We start from the raw sequence: 20,066 nt of genomic DNA on the forward strand, positions 1-20,066 counted from the left end.
TTTAATGTGTGACATTTTTGTGTATTTTGGGTTGCTGTGGAAGCCGCTTAGAGTGGCTGGGGAAACCCAGCCAGATGGGCGGGGTACAAATAAATTATTATTATTATTATTATTATTATTATTATTATTATTATTATTAGTTGCTTTTGTTGTTGTTGTTGTTTAGTCGTTTAGTCGTGTCCGACTCTTCGTGACCCCATGGACCAGAGCACGCCAGGCACTCCTGTCTTCCACTGCCTCCCGTAGTTTGGTCGCTCATGTTTGTAGCTTCGAGAACACTATCCAACCATCTCGTCCTCTGTCGTCCCCTTCTTCTTGTGCCCTCCATCTTTCCCAACATTAGGGTCTTTTCCAGGGAGTCTTCTCTTCTCATGAGGTGGGCAAAATACTGGAGCCTCAGCTTCAGGATCTGTCCTTCCAGTGAGCACTCAGGGCTGATTTCCTTCAGAATGGATGCGTTTGATCCATGGGACTCTCAAGAGTCTCCTCCAGCACCATAATTCAAAAGCATCAATTCTTCGGCGATCAGCCTTCTTTATGGTCCAGCTCTCACTTCATACACCACCACTGGGTAAACCATGGCTTTAACTATACGGACCTTTGTTGGCAAGGTGATGTCTCTGCTTTCTAGGACGCTGTCTAGGTTTGCCATCGCCTTTCTCCCAAGGAGCAGGCGTCTTTTAATTTCGTGACTGCTGTCACAAAATTTATTATTATTATTAGGTATATATAGGTTATACCAATATAGGTATATAGGTTATACCAATGAAAGGCCAGGGGTTTTGCCCGGGGACGGGGAAGGGTTGTCTTTTGGCTTGAAGCGTGAAGTTGAGTTCGGAGTTAACCACGCAGCTAACCAATTATTTTAGGAAGGCAAGTCCAATACCAACTGCCCAAACTTTGGCACGCAAAATGCCCTAGAAGCCAACCGTAATTGCTAAATTGGAATTCACGGCACCTAGCACTTTAACTCAATTGATTTAAATTAACTTACTCGGAGTCACACCAATTAAATTCACAATTTGACTGTAGGAAACCTTAGCCATTAAATTAACTCCCTTTGCATAAGAACCAATTAAAGTAAGGAATTGACTGCAGAAAAACCTAACCCTTAGCAACTAAAAATGTATTAAATCCCTCCTGATCACGACTAAATTCCTAGCACTTTCGTAACTCCCCAGAGAAAGAGCCCTTATAACAACCCCCCTGAGCAGCCGTGTGGCAAGCAAGCACCCCCCCCCCCACTGGGACAGCAGTTGAACCAAAAAAGTGCGCTTGCCAGAACCTAATGAAATCAAATGCCGTATGCTGAAACTCCGCCCTTGTCCTTATGTTCTTATAATTAAAGCGCAATGAGAAATTGAAGCCGATAAGCTAGGGGTGGAGTCTATTAGCCTCTCCCAAGATGGCGCCGATAATCCCCATAGCCGAGGAACCACGTGGTTTACTCAGAATGGCGACGCTGCGTCGTGCCACCCCGGCAAGCGAAAAATTCATATAACAGCTCGAATCGGTCAGTGGTAGCCCTAATGCGCCGCTGCCCCTTTTTTCCTCTGTTTGGCTTCTCGTGAGGGAATTTAGCCCCAAAGCCCGAAGAACGCTGCGCAAGACAAACCTGAGGCGGGGAATTGCCACACTTAAAATGGCCGCCTTGATCAACCCCCTAACACACAGGTGGGGCACACATGTGGGCCTACCGCGAGCGACGCTGTGCCGTGTAACCTAGGCCCGCTTAATAAAAATTAAACCAGATTACAAGAAAGGGGGACAGTCCCGCAGCCCGTTAAACCATTAACCCAATCGGGCCGCCCGAAACAAATCCAGCCCCCGGGCAGTGCTCCCCAATACGGTACCACCTCAGACGGAGGGTGCTTAGCCGCCCAGGAAGCGGCAGGCAGGCGCCCGGGGAAGGGAAGGGGATGCCGAGATAAAGCACCTCGAGCGCCGTTTCCACGCCGATGTCGTTGCACGCTCTGAATACGCTTCCGCCAGCGGCAACAGGGAAGAAGCAGCGAAAACAACCCTAAAAATCAAACCCCCCCCAGCGATTTCAGTTCTGAACACGGAAAAAAATATATCTGGCAAGAGCCTGGTCACCACGAGGCCAGGAGCCCGTTGGCTGGTGGCCGCGATCTGCCGGTCGGAGCCGAAAAAGAGAGCTCGCGGAGGCCAAAAGAGAGCTCGCTAGCGGTCCGAAGGAGATCCAAATGAAAGTGACCCGAAGCAACCCAAGCCCAGCCAGAACCCTGCGCGTGATTTCAGCTCTTTCAAAGGCGTCCGGCAGCGGCTTCTTCGGCGAGGCGGCAATGCGCGGACGGCCTGGCGCGCCCCGTGGGGTCGGAGGGCTACGCACGGGTCGCGGGTGAAAAGATAGACCGACTAAGAAGTGAGCAGGGAAGCAGTGCGAAAACTGGAGCAAAAGCAGCAAGGAGCGAATCCAGCCCGTCAGCATCGTGAATCTGGCCTGCATGACCATTTCAGAACCCGCCAAGTGTCCGAGGCTCAAAGCATCTCGGCCGGCCGCTCAGTCAGTCCCCGTGAGGTACATGCCACTGGCGTGATGGCGGCTCTACCCATGAAAGGCCAGGGGGTTTCACCCGGGGACGGGGAAGTGTTGTCTTTTGGCTTGAAGAGCGAAGTTCAGGTTAGTGGAGGAAGGCAGACTTGGGTCGATTCGGTTTCATTACGTTGACGTTTAAAGGTGGGAGAAGGAAGTACAGTCCTATTTCTGTGAGTGGCACAGGGGTCTTTCCACTCCTGTGGTTTACATGCTCTGAAAGCTAGGATCTGTTTTGATATTTCAATTTTAACAGGATGGAGTGGAACCGGAGATTGACCATCTTGTTAGCCTGGGGCAGGGGGCAGCAACCTTTCTCAGCCATGTGGGCCAGTCCACCGTCCCTCAGACCATGTGGGGGGCCAGACTATATTTTTTTGGGGGGGGGATGAACAAATTCCTATACCCCACAAATAACCCAGAGATGCATTTTAAATAAAAGGACACATTCTACGCATCTGAAAACACACTGATTCCTGAATCGTCTGTGGGCCGGATTGAGAAGCCGATTCCGCATCCGGCCCCCAGGCCTTAGTTTGCCTACCCCTGGCCTGGGGAGCCACATTCTGGTTGAAGGAGGCCAGGACTGGCCCCCAAGGCCTGGGGTGTCCCTCCTCCCCTGCAGTAGGGCTTGGAATCCAGGAGAAAACTCTTGGAATAGCCTTGCCAGGAGCTCAGAGACGGACTCACCTGTCCCCATGTCCTTCTCTTTGCAGATGTGCTGTGGTTGCGCATCCCTCCCCCAGGGGTGAGTATTGGAGAGAACCAGAGCAGGGACTCAGACCTGCCCTCCTTGCCCCCCACTCTGCCCTCTCGGAGGTGGAGAAGCCCTCCCTTCGTGAGGAACTGACAGACTGACTTTTGCCTTTCAGCTGCTGGAGGGAGATCAGCTGTACCTGCCGGAGGTGATCCTGGTTGCCAGACAGCTCAGCTGAGGGGGCTCTGAAGGAGGAGGACCCTACTGGCCTAGGTTCACATACCCTGTTTGAAAGGGGAATCATCAATATTATGAAAATGATGTACAGATGGTACATGACCCCAGTCAAGCTTGCAAAAATTTATCATTCGCCCGATAATAAATGCTGGAAATGTAAAGAAACTGAAGGTACATTCTTTCACCTTTGGTGGACGTGCCCAAGGATTAAGGCTTTCTGGGAGATGATTTATAATCAAATGAAAAAGGTATTTAAGTATACCTTCCTGAAGAAACCAGAGGCCTTTCTCCTGGGCATGGTCGGCCAATGGTCTGGAACAAAGGACAATAATCAGCTCTTCCCTCTGGGGGCAGGAAACTGCAAACTCCCCTCAGTCCCACTCAGAGGAAGACTCTTTGGAGCCTCTCTCAATTAACAAACATTTGCACACTTCATTCTCATTTTTGTCCTGTTTAAGATTGATAAGGCCCAACATGGCTTCCTTAGATTTTAGTGGTTAAGAGTGGTGGACTTGTAAACTGGTGAACCGGGTTCGCTTCCCTGCTCCTCCACCTGCAGCTGCTGGGTGACCTTGGGCCAGTCACACTTCTCTGAAGTCTCTCAGCCCCACTCACCTCACAGAGTGTTTGTTGTGGGGGAGAAAGGGAAAGGAGATTGTTAGCCGCTTTGAGACTCCTGAAGGGGAGTAAAAGGCGGGATATCAAATCCAAACTCTTCTTCTTCTCTTCTTCTTCTTCATTTATAGAGAAGCTAAGATCTCTAATGCGTGGGCTCTCAGGCTGGGTTATTATTATATCTACTGCCTTCTGAGCCCCATTAAGTTTACGGTTTCATGTTCTAGCTTTAGGTTATAGTTTAACAACACAAATTTGATGTGCTCAGCTCTCCCTAAGGGTTCACACCTTGATTTTGTTGAAGGATCCCTGAGGTGGCCGCTGTGTCCTGGGTTCCAGGTGGTGGGCCTAAGCCACCCATTAAAAGTTACAACGGTCTCACAATTTGGACTTGGAAAGACCATTTCGCCCCTTTAATTTATTTTATTTTATATATTTTTCCCAATTGGAGATGACAAACTGGAGGGGCGTATTAGAATCCTCTCTGGGGCAAAAAGGCTTCATGGAAGCTTTGTTGTCAGGAAGAGTCCCGCTAGGGTGTTTAGAAGAGTGAGCTCCCATTTCCCTCTAATACCGAGCGGGGGTTGCTCGATAACAAGTTACACAAGGAGATACATAAACAGAGATACAAGAGATGGACAAAGGGGGGGGGAGAGAGAAAAGAATATCCTATCAGTATTATTCAGTCTAACACTCAAGTGCCCCTCTCGGCCCTTTCTGGGCAAAACTCCGACGGATCGGACCGGAGAAGGCTAGCAGAAATCCAAAGGCAATCCCTGCCTATAACTTAAACCACAGACAACTAGCCTGGAAACAATGGGTCTCTTAACCCGGAAAAACCATGGATCCGGAATTCACTCAGCGCTGCTCACAAAACTAATCCTAGTGCGGGGCCCCGTCTTCTTCCTGAACCTCCCGCTCTACCGTCCACAACAGCCTCCTGCCTGATCTTAGAACTATGTCCGGAACTCCCTACTGGACGCTTGCACAGTGCAGTGCCAGACTGGGGTCCGAGAAGACAAAGGTTTGAAAGGAAGCAAATGACACACACACAGAGAGAGAGATTTTCCATGACCCTTCCGGCCACGCTCCGAAAGAAGGCGTCAAGGAGAGAAAAAAGAGATTTTCCACGATCCCTTTGGCTACACTCCGAAGAAGAGAAGGACTTCCAGGACGCTTCCGGCCGCACTCCGAGAGAAGACGTCAAGGAGAGGAAAAAGAAAAGTTCAGCTGCCGTGGAGACATTATTCTTCCACCCCCCTCCCACCGTACTAACTTCAAACCATACTCACATCCTTGAATGTCCCTCGTGGATCCCAGGATCCTTTTATTTGGCCGGCTTGACCTTGCCTTTGCTCCCCTGGTTGAGCTTTCTGGTGATGATTGATTACCGCCCGCAAAGAGGAGGCAAGGAGAGGAAAAAGGATCCCTGGGCTAAGGTTGCCCAGTGGCGCCCGATCCCCTCTATCTCCCCCCTCACCTTCACAGGAGGACCAAGAGTCCCTGAGCATGGTCGCCAAATTGTTAACGGAAAAATCCGAGGGCTCCCTTGGACAAAAACAAAGATACCAACCAGGATAACTTGGAGCAAAACAGCAGCCTGTAGGCTTGGCCTTTATTGAGCTGTTGCAACAGGGTGCTCCCCTCACTTGCAGGAGAGAGGAAGGACCCAGAAAAATGGTGTGCAAGGCCTTATAAAGACTTTTGAAGTTGCCACCCTGTAGATCAAGCCCACCCCCAGAAACATCATACATACATCACAGAAGGGGTGTAACCCAAGACCACCCCTCAGATACATCACATCTACATCACAGAAAAGAGGGGTTGAGGGAGGGGTTGTGGTGGTAACCTGAGTGTCCTGTCACCTGGCAGGTTCTTCCTTTCCCCCTCCCCATGAGTACTTTCCAGGTGACAGAGGGGAGTTTGCAGTTTCCTGCCCCCAGAGGGAAGAGCTGATTATTGTCCTTTGTTCCAGACCATGCTGAATCCACGCCCATAAGCAAGTTCTTTGTGATCTTGATGGTCTTCTGTCTAGGACCATCAGGGTTGGCATAGCAACTGGGCAGGGCTCCTGTGTATGTGCTGGTATGCTCAAGGGATTATGGCTGCCCTCTTTCAAACCTTCCCCATTTTGTACACCTTCCTTCATGGAGTAAAATAAAAGTAGAACAGTGTAAATCTGATGTATGGTTGATTTTCTATGAATTTATAACAGAAGCGTAGCGTATGTAGTGTGTGAGTGTGTGAAGTTTGTACAAACTGAATGTTTGGGGGGGGGTTCCTGTGACATCACAATATCATGGGCTTCATCCGATGTACATATTCTAAGTAATGTAAATGAATATAATGTCATAATTCAACATATTTTAACAAATTAACAAACCTGTGTATGGATAAAGTTTGTTTTACATTTGTTGTTTTAAAAGGCTCACTTTAAGAAGAAAACCTTACAGCTGCAGATTGCTGTCACCTGTAACTAAAATCAATGCTGCGCCTGTCTACATACATTGTAAGACTTGTTGTTCACTGCAGAAACCACTATAAGTTCCATTATCTGGATACTTCATATATGGTATGTACTTTTACAGCATGATTTTTTATATAATTTTAATTTGTTAGATGATCTTGTGGTCGATCCACAACTCTGGTCACTGCTCCCTGAGAAAAGCTCAAGAACTCTGGGCAAAGACAATGGGTAGATCACTGGCAGGATTTTTATTACTGAACTCTGGGCAAAGACAATGGGTAGATCACTGGCAGGATTGTTATTACTGGGAGTAGATCTCAGTCTCTTGGAAGTTCTGGCATTGTGGCTAGTTCAAGGTACCAGCACAACTTTAATTGCCACTCATCTTGTTGATGTTAACTCATTTTCCAGTATTTTGCTATTAACATCCTAACCGCTATTGCCGTGTAAAGAACCAAAGCTTTCCTATTTAACTTTCTAATGATAAGCATACCAAATGAAAAATCATTAGAATGTTAAATAGGAAAGCTTTGGTTTTCTTTAAAATAAATAGCATTTATTTTATTTTATTTTATTTTCCCTTTGGGGACATATCCACCACATGTGGAATAAGGTTCCCTCATTTTGTCTGCATCTCCAACACTTATTGCTGATATTTATTTATTTTGACTGATTTGGATGGGGTCAGGTACCATCTAAAAATCAAATAGCATGTGGTGAATTTTAAGTCTTTTCCCATAATTTCCCTCATTTTGCATCTTCATTGGATATCCACAATCGTGTGTCCATTTCACCATCACCTCCTTCACCTCCTAGTCCTTAAGGTTCCAGTCCAGTAACAATCTGTGTGGTTTTGATAATTTGTTTGTATTATTTAATATATATATATATATTTTAAAAATCCGCTGTTGTTCTGTCAAGTCCATTTATTTTTTATCTGGAAAAAATTGTTTAACTGGTAATCTTTCTTTTTTACTTTTGAATTCCTTTTATATTTTTACTTTTTTGTAATTTTAGCATATAATAACAGTAGTAATTATATGGAAATAGGATAATAATATTGTAATGAATAAAATGCTTAACTCGCCAAGATTTTTATTGTTTGCAGCTTCCCAAGAAAACTGAAGGAGATTCTCTCCTTTTTGGCTTTTATCTCTTCCCTTTATAACTGTCTCTTTAAGTCCCAACAGTCCTGCCCCACCCTCCCATTTACAGGATATCCTTTCTACAGATGTCAACGCAGACCCAATGATGGAAAACCCTCCGCCCAATTCCTCATGACCACAAGGCTATTTATTACCTGCAGCAACACCAACAAAAGCCACCAGAGTGGCCACAGCTATCTCTTTCCAAAGGATATAGACTGACAGGGAGGGGGCTGACAGTCTTTTCTGTGATGTGGGTATGATGTATCTGGGGGGGGGGGGTCCTTGGGCTACACCTCTTCTATGATGTATGTATGATGTTTCTTGGGGTGGTCTTGGACTCCAGGGTGGGCAATTAAAAATGTCTATATAGGGGCTTTCATGCATTGCTCGGGGTCCTCCTCCTCTCTCCTGCGTGTGGGGAAGCACCCTGTTGCTAGTATGTCACATGCCCCTGTTTACTTTCCTAGGCTTGGGAAGTGTAAGAACAGAAGTCAGTCTTATCTCTTCCACTCTGCTGTGCTTTTGCACTGTTCTGTGTCTCCCTGTCTGTTGCTGAAGAAGAGAGAGGGTGCCATTATGATCAGTTTGGTGTTGTCTTCAAATGTGAGGAGCATCCCCTCAGTTCCTTCATCCATGTCATTTATCAAGACGCTGAACAACAACGGGCCCAGGACAGAACCCTGCAGCACCCCTCTGGTCACTTTTCCCAGGATGAGGAGGAACCATGAAGGAGTCCTTTTTGGGTTCGGTCAGTCAAATCCACCTAACAGTTACCTCATTCACTCACACTTTACCAGCTTCTTCACATAAATATCACAGAGGACTCTGTCCAAAGCCTTACTGAAATCGAGGTGCACTATTTCCACAACAGTCCACTGATCAACGAAGTTTGTAACTCCATCCAAGAAAAGAAAAAAAGAAAAGGAGAGATTTCTCTGGCTTGTCTTGTTTTTGACCCCTGGGCTTTCACTTGTGGGGTGCCTCAGGGTTCCGTCCTCTCCCCCATGCTTTTCAACATTTACATGCAGCCGCTGGGAGAGATCATCAGGAGGTTTGGGCTGGGTGTTCATCAGTATGCAGATGATACCCAGCTCTACCTCTCTTTCAAATCAGAACCAGTGAAGGCGGTGAAGGTCCTCTGTGAGTGTCTGGAGGCGGTTGGAGGATGGATGGCGGCTAACAGATTGAGGTTGAATCCTGACAAGACAGAAATACTGTTTTGGGGGGACAGGAGGCGGGCAGGTGTGGAGGATTCCTTGGTCCTGAATGGGGTAACTGTGTCCCTGAAGGACCAGGTGCGCAGCCTGGGAGTCATTTTGGACTCATAGCTGTCCATGGAGGCACAGGTCAAATCTGTGTCCAGGGCAGCTGTTTATCAGCTCCATCTGGTACGTAGGCTGAGACCCTATCTGCCTGCGGACTGTCTCACCAGAGTGGTGCATGCTCTGGTTATCTCCCGCTTGGACTACTGCAATGCACTCTACATGGGGCTACCTTTGAAGGTGACTCGGAAACTACAACTAATCCAGAATGCGGCAGCTAGACTGGTGACTGGGGGTGGCCGCCGAGACCATATAACACCGGTCTTGAAAGACCTACATTGGCTCCCAGTACGTTTCCGGGCACAATTCAAAGTGTTGGTGCTGACCTTTAAAGCCCTAAACGGCCTCGGTCCAGTATACCTGAAGGAGCGTCTCCACCCCCATCATTCTGCCCGGACGCTGAGGTCCAGCACCGAGGACCTTCTGGTGGTTCCCTCATTGCGAGAAGCAAAGCTACAGGGAACCAGGCAGAGGGCCTTCTCGGTAGTGGCGCCCGCCCTGTGGAACGCCCTTCCAGCAGATGTCAAAGCAATAAACAACTACCTGACATTCAGAAGACATCTTAAGGCAGCCCTGTTCAGGGAAGTTTTTAACATGTGATTTTACTGTATTATTGGTTTTTATGGAAGCCGCCAAGAGTGGCTGGGGAGGCCCAGCCAGATGGGCGGGGTATAAATAATAAATTATTCTTATTCTTATTCTTATTCTTATTCTTGAGAAAGCCATGCTTTCATCCTGTATGTTTATATTGTAAAAACTTCAGATGAAGGGCAAATAAATTTTTAAAAGCATAAATGAGGATATTGACAAGCTGGAACTTGTGCAAAGGAAGGAGATTTATGTCTTTAATTTGGAAACCACATGACCCAGTGGTGCTGACTTGGATAAAATATTGGTGGGGGGCCAGGTAAGTCCTGCCTTGAACAATCCATCATATGATGCATGTGTGGGAATGTTCAGGGATGCAGGAAAGGATATGTTGTCAGAGTATATCCTTATCCAACTTGTGTTAACAACTTCCACAATATCAGCAGAGTAACATTCCCTTTTATTTTAAATTTGCAGAGTCTGCCTTTGCTCAGGCTCGCTAAAGCCTCTATAATAACTGTTCTGGTAATTTCCCCTTATTCCCTCATAAAATAGTAAAGACGACACAGTCTTTTACAAAAATATAAAAAGAGTTTACTCACATTCTGTTCACAATCAGATCCCAGAAGGCAGACTTAGCTTAATGAAGTAACATACACTTGGAGTCTATCCCTTAAGAAGACAGTCCCTTTTTCCTCTCTTGGCTGGAAGCCAAGAGGGCATCTCTGGCTTAGTAGATGTTGTGTCTTCGATGCATGTGGTGAAAGAGAGAGAGAGAGATGGCTGCCCTGCCCTGTGCTTTTGTCATTACCTGCACAGGTGAGGCCACACCCACCTCTAGTTACATGCAGAGGAAGTCTGTCTCGGCCCAGAAGGAAACAGGAAGTTTACCTGCTGGCTGGACAAACATCCCTCCCCATGTGTAAACATGTTCACTCTAGGAATGTTGTACTTGACTGCTCTTGTGTTTCACAGCATGCATGCCATTAGAATGGCAATGCCTATAATAGCAGCAACTTTTTAAAAAAGTAATACTTTGAGCCCATACTTCAATTTCCCAGCAGCTCCCCTTGCCCCGGAGAACACTTCTAGCATTCCATCTCCTCTACCTGTGGCATTGTTCAGCAGTGGGGAAAGTGACCTCTTCACAACAGATGTCCATTTGATATGGCCCTTTCCAGGTTTTTTCCTGCCCCTTGTGTTTGTCTTTCATTTGTTCTCCTATGTGTGTTGTCAGTAGAAGCCACAATTCTGTGGGTACTCTAGGTGGTGCAGAAAGCACCTAGAAGCTGACTAGAGGTTGAAGTGCCGATCAAACTTCAGTTTTGCGCTCTATGAATTCCAGTTAGCAGTACTGGGGGTGGTTCACATTCTGGGGCAGTGCTTTTGGCCAGCAGAGGGTGTCACAGGGCCAGCCTACTTTCCCTTTAAAGCAAACTTGGGTCTCCAGCTGTTTTTGGACTACAACTCCCATCATCCTAGCTACCAGGACCAGTGGGAAGGGATGATGGGAACTGTAGTCCAGGAGCTGCTTGGGACCCAAGTGTGGGAAAGCCTGCTTCAAAGCAGCTTTTCCATTTTGCCCACAAAGATGGGACCTGTCCACGTTTGTATCTTCTTGTATTTTGTTTTCCTCATGACCTTTCTGTGTTTGTTTTTTATTTTTTAAGAGAGCAAATTGAAAGAGAAATTGTATGGCACATTGCAGAAGAATAAAAGGTTGTGTTTGAAAAAAACACACCAAAAACTGGGGGGTGGCATCCTTAAATGTTTTATTAGGGGTGGGGCAAAGACCACTAGGCCTTTAAGAGTTGGCGCCTATTCCCTACACCCACAGGTCTCAGGATGGTTACAGAATTAAAAAAAAAAAAAAACGATAAAAAACACCACATATTAAAAGGGCATTAGATGTGAATTAGCCGAAAGCCTGGTTAAAAAGGTGCGGATTTGCCTGGCTCCTAAAGCTGTATAATGGTTTTTCTGACCATTGTATGGATTCTTTGATGAGAAGTAAGATTGGCACTCTGACTGAAGCTCTTTCCACATTCCACACACTGATAGGGTTTCTCCCCTGTATGAATTCTTTGATGGGAAGTGAGATTGGAGCTATCAGTGAAGCTCTTTCCACATTCCACGCACTGATAGGGTTTTTCCCCTGTATGAATTCTTTGATGGGAAGTGAGATTGGAGCTACATGTGAAGCTCTTTCCACATTCCACACACTAATAGGGTTTCTCCCCTGTATGAATTCTTTGATGAGAAGTAAGGGAGAAGCTCTTCCTGAAGCTCTTTCCACATTCCAAGCACTGATAGGGTTTCTCCCCTGTATGAATTCTGTGATGGGAAGTCAGATCGGAGCTACATGTGAAGCTCTTTCCACATTCCCCACACTGATAGGGTTTCTCCCCTGTATGAATTCTTTGATGGGAAGTGAGAGAGGAGCTACATGTGAAGCTCTTTCCACATTCCTCACACTGATAGGGTTTCTCCCCTGTATGAATTCTTTGATGGAAAGTGAGAGAGGAGCTCCGAGTGAAGCTCTTTCCACATTCCTGACACTGATAGGGTTTTTCCCCTGTATGAATTCTTTGATGGGAAGTGAGAGAGGAGCTCTGAGTGAAGCTTTTTCCACATTCCACACACTGATAGGGTGTTTCCCCTGTATGAATTCTTTGATGGGAAGTAAGGGAGGATCTCTTCCTGAAGCTCTTTCCACATTCCACACACTGATAGGGTTTCTCCCCTGTATGAATTCTGTGATGGAAAGTGAGACTGTCGTTGTGAATGAACCTCTTTCCACATTCCACACACTGATAGGGTTTCTCCCCTGTATGAATTCTTTGATGGGAAGTGAAATTTTGCTTCTTACAGAAGCTCTTTCCACATTCTGCACACTGATAGGGCTTCTCCCCTGTATGAACTATTTGATGGGAAGTAAGATTGACCCTCTGACTGAAGCTCTTTCCACATTCCATGCACTGATAGGGTTTCTCCCCTGTATGAATTCTGTGATGGGAAGTGAGATTGGACCTATCAGTGAAGCTCTTTCCACATTCCATGCACTGATAGGGTTTCTCCCCTGTATGAATTCTTTGATGGGAAGTGAGATTGGACCTATCAGTGAAGCTCTTTCCACATTCCATGCACTGATAGGGTTTCTCCCCTGTATGAATTCTTTGATGGGAAGTGAGAGAGGAGCTGCATGTGAAGCTCTTTCCACATTCCACGCACTGATAGGGTTTCTCCGCTGTATGAATTCTTTGATGGGAAGTGAGATTGGAGCTATCAGTGAAGCTCTTTCCACATTCCATGCACTGATAGGGTTTCTCCCCTGTATGAATTCTTTGATGGGAAGTGAGAGAGGAGCTGCATGTGAAGCTCTTTCCACATTCCACACACTGATAGGGTTTCTCCGCTGTATGAATTCTTTGATGGGAAGTGAGATTGGAGCTATCAGTGAAGCTCTTTCCACATTCCACGCACTGATAGGGTTTCTCCCCTGTATGAATTCTTTGATGGGAAGTAAGGGAGGAGCTCTTCCTGAAGCTTTTTCCACATTCCATGCACTGATAGAGTTTCTTTCCAATGATATTTTGTTGATGGGAAGTGGAATGGGAGCTCTGGCTGCAGCTTTCTCCACACTCCAAATTTTTATGTGGCTTCTCCTCCCTGGGGATTTTATCATGGTCACCTTTTCTCTCAATTTCCAATTCATCAGAATCTGCAATGGAGACAAAAAGGGATTAGAGCCTCAGGAACAAATGGAGAAGAAATGAAACGAGTTGGGTGTGTGTTCATTACCTGTGTTGTTTGTCATTTTACCAACATATTTCTTATTAGATTCTGAAGAGTTGTTGAATGTTGTTTTCTCTGATACATAGTAGTGGTCAAAATTGTGGAAGGTTGAAGCTGACACTGAAGATGGCCTGGGAAGTTCACACCAGCCCAATCGTGGTAGAAAAAGCAATATTTTGATGAAGATTGTTCAAAGAAAAAACTGTAAGTTTCTGTTTATTGTGGGGGTGTTAGGTTCCCAGGTGTTATAGGGGGCAATGTTGAACTCTGTGAAAATATATGAGGTTGGCCCACAGATGTATTTTTTGAATTTCCAGGCAGTTATGACGATCCCACAGGGAGCCTTACCAAGAGAGGCCAATATCCCACGATTCTCCTCCATGACGTCCTTATGCAGAGCTCTCTGGTCAGGATCCAGCAACACCCACTCCTCGTCCGTGAAACGAACAGTGACATCTTCAAAGCACACTGGACCCTAAAAGAAAAAGGGAAATGTCCTCCTCTGAGACAGCAGAAATATGATCTGCTACACAATGCTCTGTTGTTTCCTTCCTGTTAATAATAATAATAATAATAATAATAATAATAATAATAATAATAATATATTATTTATACCCCACCCATCTGGCTGGGTTTCCCCAGCCATTCTGGGTGGCTTCCAAAAAACGCTAAAAGACAATAATCTCTTAAACATTAAAAGTGTCCCTAAACAGGGCTGCCTTTAGATGTCTTCTAAAAGTTTGGTAGTTATTTTTCTCCTTGACATCTGGTGGGAGGGCGTTCCACAGGGCGGGTGCCACTACCAAGAAGGCCCTCTGCCTGGTTCCCTGTAACTTGGCTTCTCGCAGCGAGGGAACCGCCAGAAGGCCCTCAGCACTAGATCTCAGTGTCTGGGAAGAACGATGGAGGTGGAGGCGCTCCTTCACGTATACTGGACCGAGGCCGTTTAGGGCTTTCAAGGTCAGCAGAAACACTTTGAATTGTGCTCAGAAACGTTCTGGGAGCCAGTGTAGGTCTTTCAAGACCGGTGTTATATGGTCTCGGCGGTCGCTCCCAGTCACCAGTCTAGCTGCTGCATTTTTGATTAGTTGTAGTTTCCGGGTCACCTTCAAAGGTAGCCCCACATACAGCGCATTGCAGTAGTCCAAGGGAGAGATAACCAGAGCACGCACCACTCTGGAGATACAGTCTGCGGGTAGGGAGGGTCTCAGCCTGCATACCAGATGGAGCTGATAAACAGCTGCCATGGACACACAATTGACCTGTGCCTCCATGGACAGCTGCGAGTCCAGAATGACTCCCAGGCTGTGCACCTGGTCCTTCACCTCAATCTGTTAGCCGCCATCCATCCTCCAACTGCCACAGAAATTTCACCGCCTTCACTGGTTCCGATTTGAGAGGTAGAGTTGGGTATCATCCACATACTGATGAGCACCCAGCCCAAACCCCCTGATGATCTCTCCCAGCGGCTGCATGTAGATGTTGAAAAGCATGGGGGAGAGGACGGAACCCTGAGGCACCCCACAAGTGAGAGCCCAGGGGTCTGAACACTCATCCCCCACCACCACTTTCTGGACACGGCCCAGGAGGAAGGAGCGGAACCACTGTATGTCAGTGCCCCCGGCTCCCAGCCCCTCACCACGGTCCAGAAGGATGTTATGGTCGATGGTGTCAAAGGCCGCTGAGAGATCCAGCAGAACTAGGAAACAGCTCTCACCTTTGTCCCTGGTCCACCGGACTTCATCGAACCAGTGCGACCAAGGCAGTTTCAGTCCCAATATGAGGCCTGAATCCCGACTGGAAGGGATGCAAATGGTGCACTTCTTCCAGGCGTGCCTGGAGTTGTTCAGCAACCACTCGCTCCATCACCTTGCCCAAGAATGGAAGATTTGAGACTGGGCGATAGTTAGCCATATTGGCACCATCTAAAGATGGTTCTTTAATAAGCGGTTTGATAACCGCCTTTTTCAGCGGTTCTGGGAAGGCTCCCTCACAGAGAAAAGCATTCACAACCCCTCAAAGCCCATCGCCCAGCCCTTCCCGGCTAGCTTTTATAAGCCAGGATGGGCAAGAATCAAGGAGACAGGTGGTTGGTTTCACTTGTCCAAGCAGCCGGTCCACATACTCGGAGGTTAACAGATTGGAACCGATCCCACACAACTTGACTAGACAGGACACTAGCACTCTCCAACCCCAGCCCTGCTCCCACGGTGGAGTCTACCTCTTCCTGAATCTGAGTGACTTTATCTGCAAAAAACTTTGCAAAATCATTGCAGGAGATCATGTGGCCCATACTGGGCCCCGATGTAGCAGGTGGTTCCACTAAATTGCGAACCCCCTGAAAAAGTCTCCTGCGGCTGTTTTCTGCAGATGCAATAGAGGCGGCGAAGAAAGTCTTCTTTGCCGTCACTACCGCCACTTGGTAGGCTCAACATTGAGCTCTAACCCGTGTCCGGTCAGCTTCAGAATGAGTTATCCATCACCGGCGCTCTAGCCATCTCAGCGATTGTTTCATTGCCCTCAGTTATCAATCTAGAAATAAAGTAAGCCTCTTTTGGATGGCCATCTGTCTTGGATGATCTAGCAGATTCCTGCATTGCAGGGGGTCTCTTGACTCTGGGAGACAAGCAGAGAGGGTGGCTTCTGGCAGAAGGAACAGGGAGCCACCGGTGACTCCTCCTTCTCCTGATTCACCTCAGCCTCTCGACTTTCCTCTCCAACTTGCCTCCTTCCTCTTCTGCCTCTGATTCTGCACTGCATTCTTCTACAGAGTCTCCCAGCTCACTAAGCCTTGTTTCCCCTTCAGCTTCTGACACCTCCTCTTCCCAGGCTTCTCCCTCTTCCCGCTCATGCTTCCTCCACTTCCACTCCTTCGGCTCTGAGCCATCTTCCCTTCCTGGTTCCCCGGCTTCTTCCTCCCACCATTCCTCTGTGCCCAACCAGTCCAAGATACTGCTCCATCCCTCGGCCTCTGTCCCCACAAGGCAGCTTCCCCTGACCTGATCTGGTTCCACAGCCGCTGCTTCCCTTCTGCCCCCATGAAAAGACGGATCAGGAGGTCTTGCTGGCATCCTTCTGCCATCTGCAAGAGAAAAAAGGTAAGCAGGACGTCTGGAGTGCCAGTTTCTCACAGGTGAAACAGGGCATCTCTAACTGCAGATGGGCCTTTGAGAAAGCCTTTCCTGCTGAGAGCATTTGGAGGTTTGTGCCCATTTCATGTTTGTTTGTGCAGAAATACATCTCTCCTCCTCTGGACCCTTCTTCCCAACTGTCTCCCCCAAAACAAGATGAAAAGAACCCTCAGATGAGTTGGAAAACTACAGAACGAATGGAATGGTTGGAATGAGTGGCACAGGGAAAACAAGAGCAGCCAAAGCTAAAGAAAGAGAAAAAGAAAAAGAAAAAGAAAGGAAGCCTGTGCAACTCGTCCAAACAACTTTAGCTCATCATCGCAGATCATCTGTTCCAACCGTCCTGATAGCACAGGAGGTGGAGGCCGAACAGCCTGCTGAAGAGGACATGGCAACAGGAGGATCTGACACAGTTTTGAAACAAATTCTAGAACAACTAGCAATTTTAAATCAAAAGGTGGACAGTCAATCACTAAAAATAGACCAAGCAACAACTACTATTGGCGTACTTTCTGAAAAGGTCTCTCAGAACACACAGGCAATTGAGAATCTACAAGGAGCTACAGCTGAAAATCATAAATTAGCTGTGGAAGCCTATCAAAAAGCGGAGCAAGCAAGTAAAAAAGTTGATGAGATTAAAGGCGAAATCAAGCCTCTGCAAAGACAGGTAGGGGAACAACAGGCCTACCTGTCGATGGTGGAATTGAGAAACAAGGAGAATAACCTCAGGTTGAGAGCTGTCCCAGAATTGGAGGAAGGCAACTTGGAGGGATTTTTGACACTTTTATTCTCCAAATTTTGGGGAATTGAAGAGGATAAAGACTTCAAAATTGTAACTGCATTTAGACTGGGCAGATCGGTGAAGAAAGACAAGTCCAGAGATTGTTTGGTTATTCTGAAATCAAGAGAGGAAAGAGACAAGATACTAGGCCTACACTTCAAAAAACCTCTAGAGATAGAAGGTAAAAAGGCTGAAATTTACAGAGATATACCCAAATTGTTATTGGATCTTAGAGCCTCATACTTGGAACTGGCTAAGTTGCTGAGAAACAACACAATTCCTTATAGGTGGGAGTTCCCGCAAGGACTATCATTTAGCTATAAAGGAAGGAAAACTAGAATCAGAACACCAGAGGACCAGCAGAAGTTTCTTCACGACAACGGGGAAGACCTCCAGAAAGGAGCAGTTGCGTCTTGGCCACCTCTACCACCAGGAACTAAACAGCCTGGAGCTGGACCATCACTGCCACCGCCGGGAACGGGAGATCTAGACACCCCATTGTAAGGCCTATAAATTGACTCAGGATGTCTCTGCAACTTCTTAGTTGGAATATAAATGGCGGAAATTCCCCAGAAAAAAGAAGGAAAGTATTCCATATATTGAAGAAAGAGCAATTGGACATTATTTGCCTGCAAGAAACACATGTGACAAGGCTTCATCGGAAAGTGCTAATCAATAAAAGGCTAGGCCAAGAATTTATTTCTTCGGACAGAGTTAAGAAAAGAGGAGTAGTGATCTACGCAAAGGAGAGCCTGTCACCGAAATTTCTATTTAAAGATGAACAAGGCAGAATTTTGGCTATTGAAATTTACATACATGGTGAAAAATTTTTGATTTTAGGAATTTATGCGCCAAATGATGGAAAATCGGAATTTTTTAAGAAGCTGCATGAGACTTTATTGGACTATTTGGATTATGACAACATTATTATGTTGGGAGATATGAATGGGGTTGTCTCCGTAAATATGGATAAGTCGCAGAGTGTAAATATAACAAAAGAAGGCAGACTACCTAAAACTTTTTTTGAAATGACAGACAATATGGATTTGATTGATATATGGAGAGTCAAGAACCCCCTAGGAAAAGAAGGAACTTTCTTTTCTGAAGCTCATTTGACATGGACACGAATCGACCAAATATGGATAACTAAAGGACTGGCACCTAAAACTAGAAAAGTGGAAATCTGCCCAAAAACTTGCTCCGACCATAATGCTTTGAAAATGGAATTGAGACTAAATATAACCGGATCCTTCAGATGGAAAATGAATGACACTTTATTCAGAGATCAGGAGATTGTGAAGAAGGCCCAAAAAACTTTGAAAGATTACTTTGAGATAAATCTGAACACTACGGTGGAAAAAAGAACAATCTGGGACGCAAGTAAAGCGGTGATGAGAGGGTTTCTAATACAACAAAACACTGTAAAGAAAAGACTCTGGAATGAAAAGAAGCAGAAGATACTGGAGAGAATAAGTGAGGGTGAAAGGAAATTAAGATCTAGGCCCAAGTCTAAGGAAGTGTTGAGAGAAGTGAAATTTTTCCAGGCCCAATATATGAAACTGATAAACCAAGAAGTGGAGTGGAAAATTAAACAAATGAGACAAAGATCTTTCGATTCAGCAAATAAATGTGGGAAACTGCTAGCATGGCAGTTGAAAAAAAGACAAAAATTAAATACAGTTACAAATCTAGAGATTGAAGGAAGAATGGTTCAGAAGCCTGAAGAAATTAGGAAATGTTTCCAGAGATATTTCAAAGATCTCTATGCACAAGGGCCGCAGAAAGAATCCGAGATAGATCAATTTATTAAAACTAACGGATTACAAAAAATTCCTCAGGAAATGAGAACAACCCTGAATGTTAAAGTTACACAGCAGGAAATCGAGAGTGCCATACAGAACCTCCAATTAGGCAAATCTCCAGGCCCTGATGGACTTACCTCCAAATATTATAAGGTTTTGAAGGACTATTTGATACAACCCTTGATGGAGGTATGTAACCAGATTATGGAGGGTAAGAAGGCACCAGAAACGTGGAAAGAAGCTTTCATCACATTGATTCCTAAAACAGAAACTGAAAAGACTCAACTTAAGAACTACCGTCCCATCTCACTCCTAAACGTGGATTACAAAATTTTTGCAGACATTTTGGCAAATAGATTTAAAAAGGTATTGAATGAAGTGATCCACAAGGACCAAGCAGGCTTTCTCCCGGGTAGGCATTTGTTTGACAACACGAGAAACATTATTGACATCTTGGAACTCTTACAAACAAATATCAATACTAGAGCAGCGTTAATTTTTATTGATGCGGAGAAAGCCTTTGACAACATTTCTTGGATGTTCATGAAGAAAAATTTGGAAGGGATGGGAGTGGGACGGGGGTTTGAAAATGGTATAGAAGCAATATATTCAGACCAAAAAGCTAAATTGATAGTAAACAATGTGGTGACGGAGGAATTCAATATTGAAAAAGGGACACGGCAAGGGTGCCCCCTATCCCCATTACTGTTTATCTCGGTCCTGGAGGTGCTTTTGAACATGATTAGAAGGGACCGGTCAGTTCGGGGCATTGAGGTCGGAGTGAAACAATATAAACTGAAAGCATTTGCAGATGACTTGGTATTAACATTACAGGAGCCAGTTTCTAGCACAAAAAGAGTTTTGGATTTAATATCTGATTATGGTCGGGTGGCGGGATTTAAGTTGAACAAGCAAAAGACTAAGGT

The 20,066-nt window shown here is 45.9% G+C and overlaps 3 protein-coding genes across 3 annotated transcripts in view; all 3 read right to left on the reverse strand.

Moving 5' to 3' along the window:
* Positions 1 to 20,066, reverse strand: part of LOC309341032 (uncharacterized protein) — a 103,778-nt gene that overhangs the window by 79,647 nt on the left and 4,065 nt on the right. The window lies entirely within an intron of this gene.
* Positions 1 to 20,066, reverse strand: part of LOC309340989 (uncharacterized protein) — a 91,924-nt gene that overhangs the window by 49,513 nt on the left and 22,345 nt on the right. The gene's annotated exons all lie outside the window — the stretch shown is intronic.
* Positions 10,258 to 14,575, reverse strand: LOC309341048 (uncharacterized protein). The gene is made up of 3 exons (XM_081860477.1): positions 13,774 to 14,575; positions 13,433 to 13,581; positions 10,258 to 13,352 (listed from the first exon to the last, which is right to left on the reverse strand). The coding sequence occupies exons 1-3, from the start codon at positions 13,806 to 13,808 to the stop codon at positions 11,854 to 11,856; spliced, it is 1,683 nt and encodes a 560-aa protein (XP_081716603.1). The 5' UTR covers positions 13,809 to 14,575; the 3' UTR covers positions 10,258 to 11,853.

The sequence above is a fragment of the Podarcis erhardii genome (genome assembly GCF_964252035.2).
Source record: "Podarcis erhardii genome assembly, chromosome: 4".
Taxonomy (NCBI): Eukaryota; Metazoa; Chordata; class Lepidosauria; order Squamata; family Lacertidae; genus Podarcis; species Podarcis erhardii.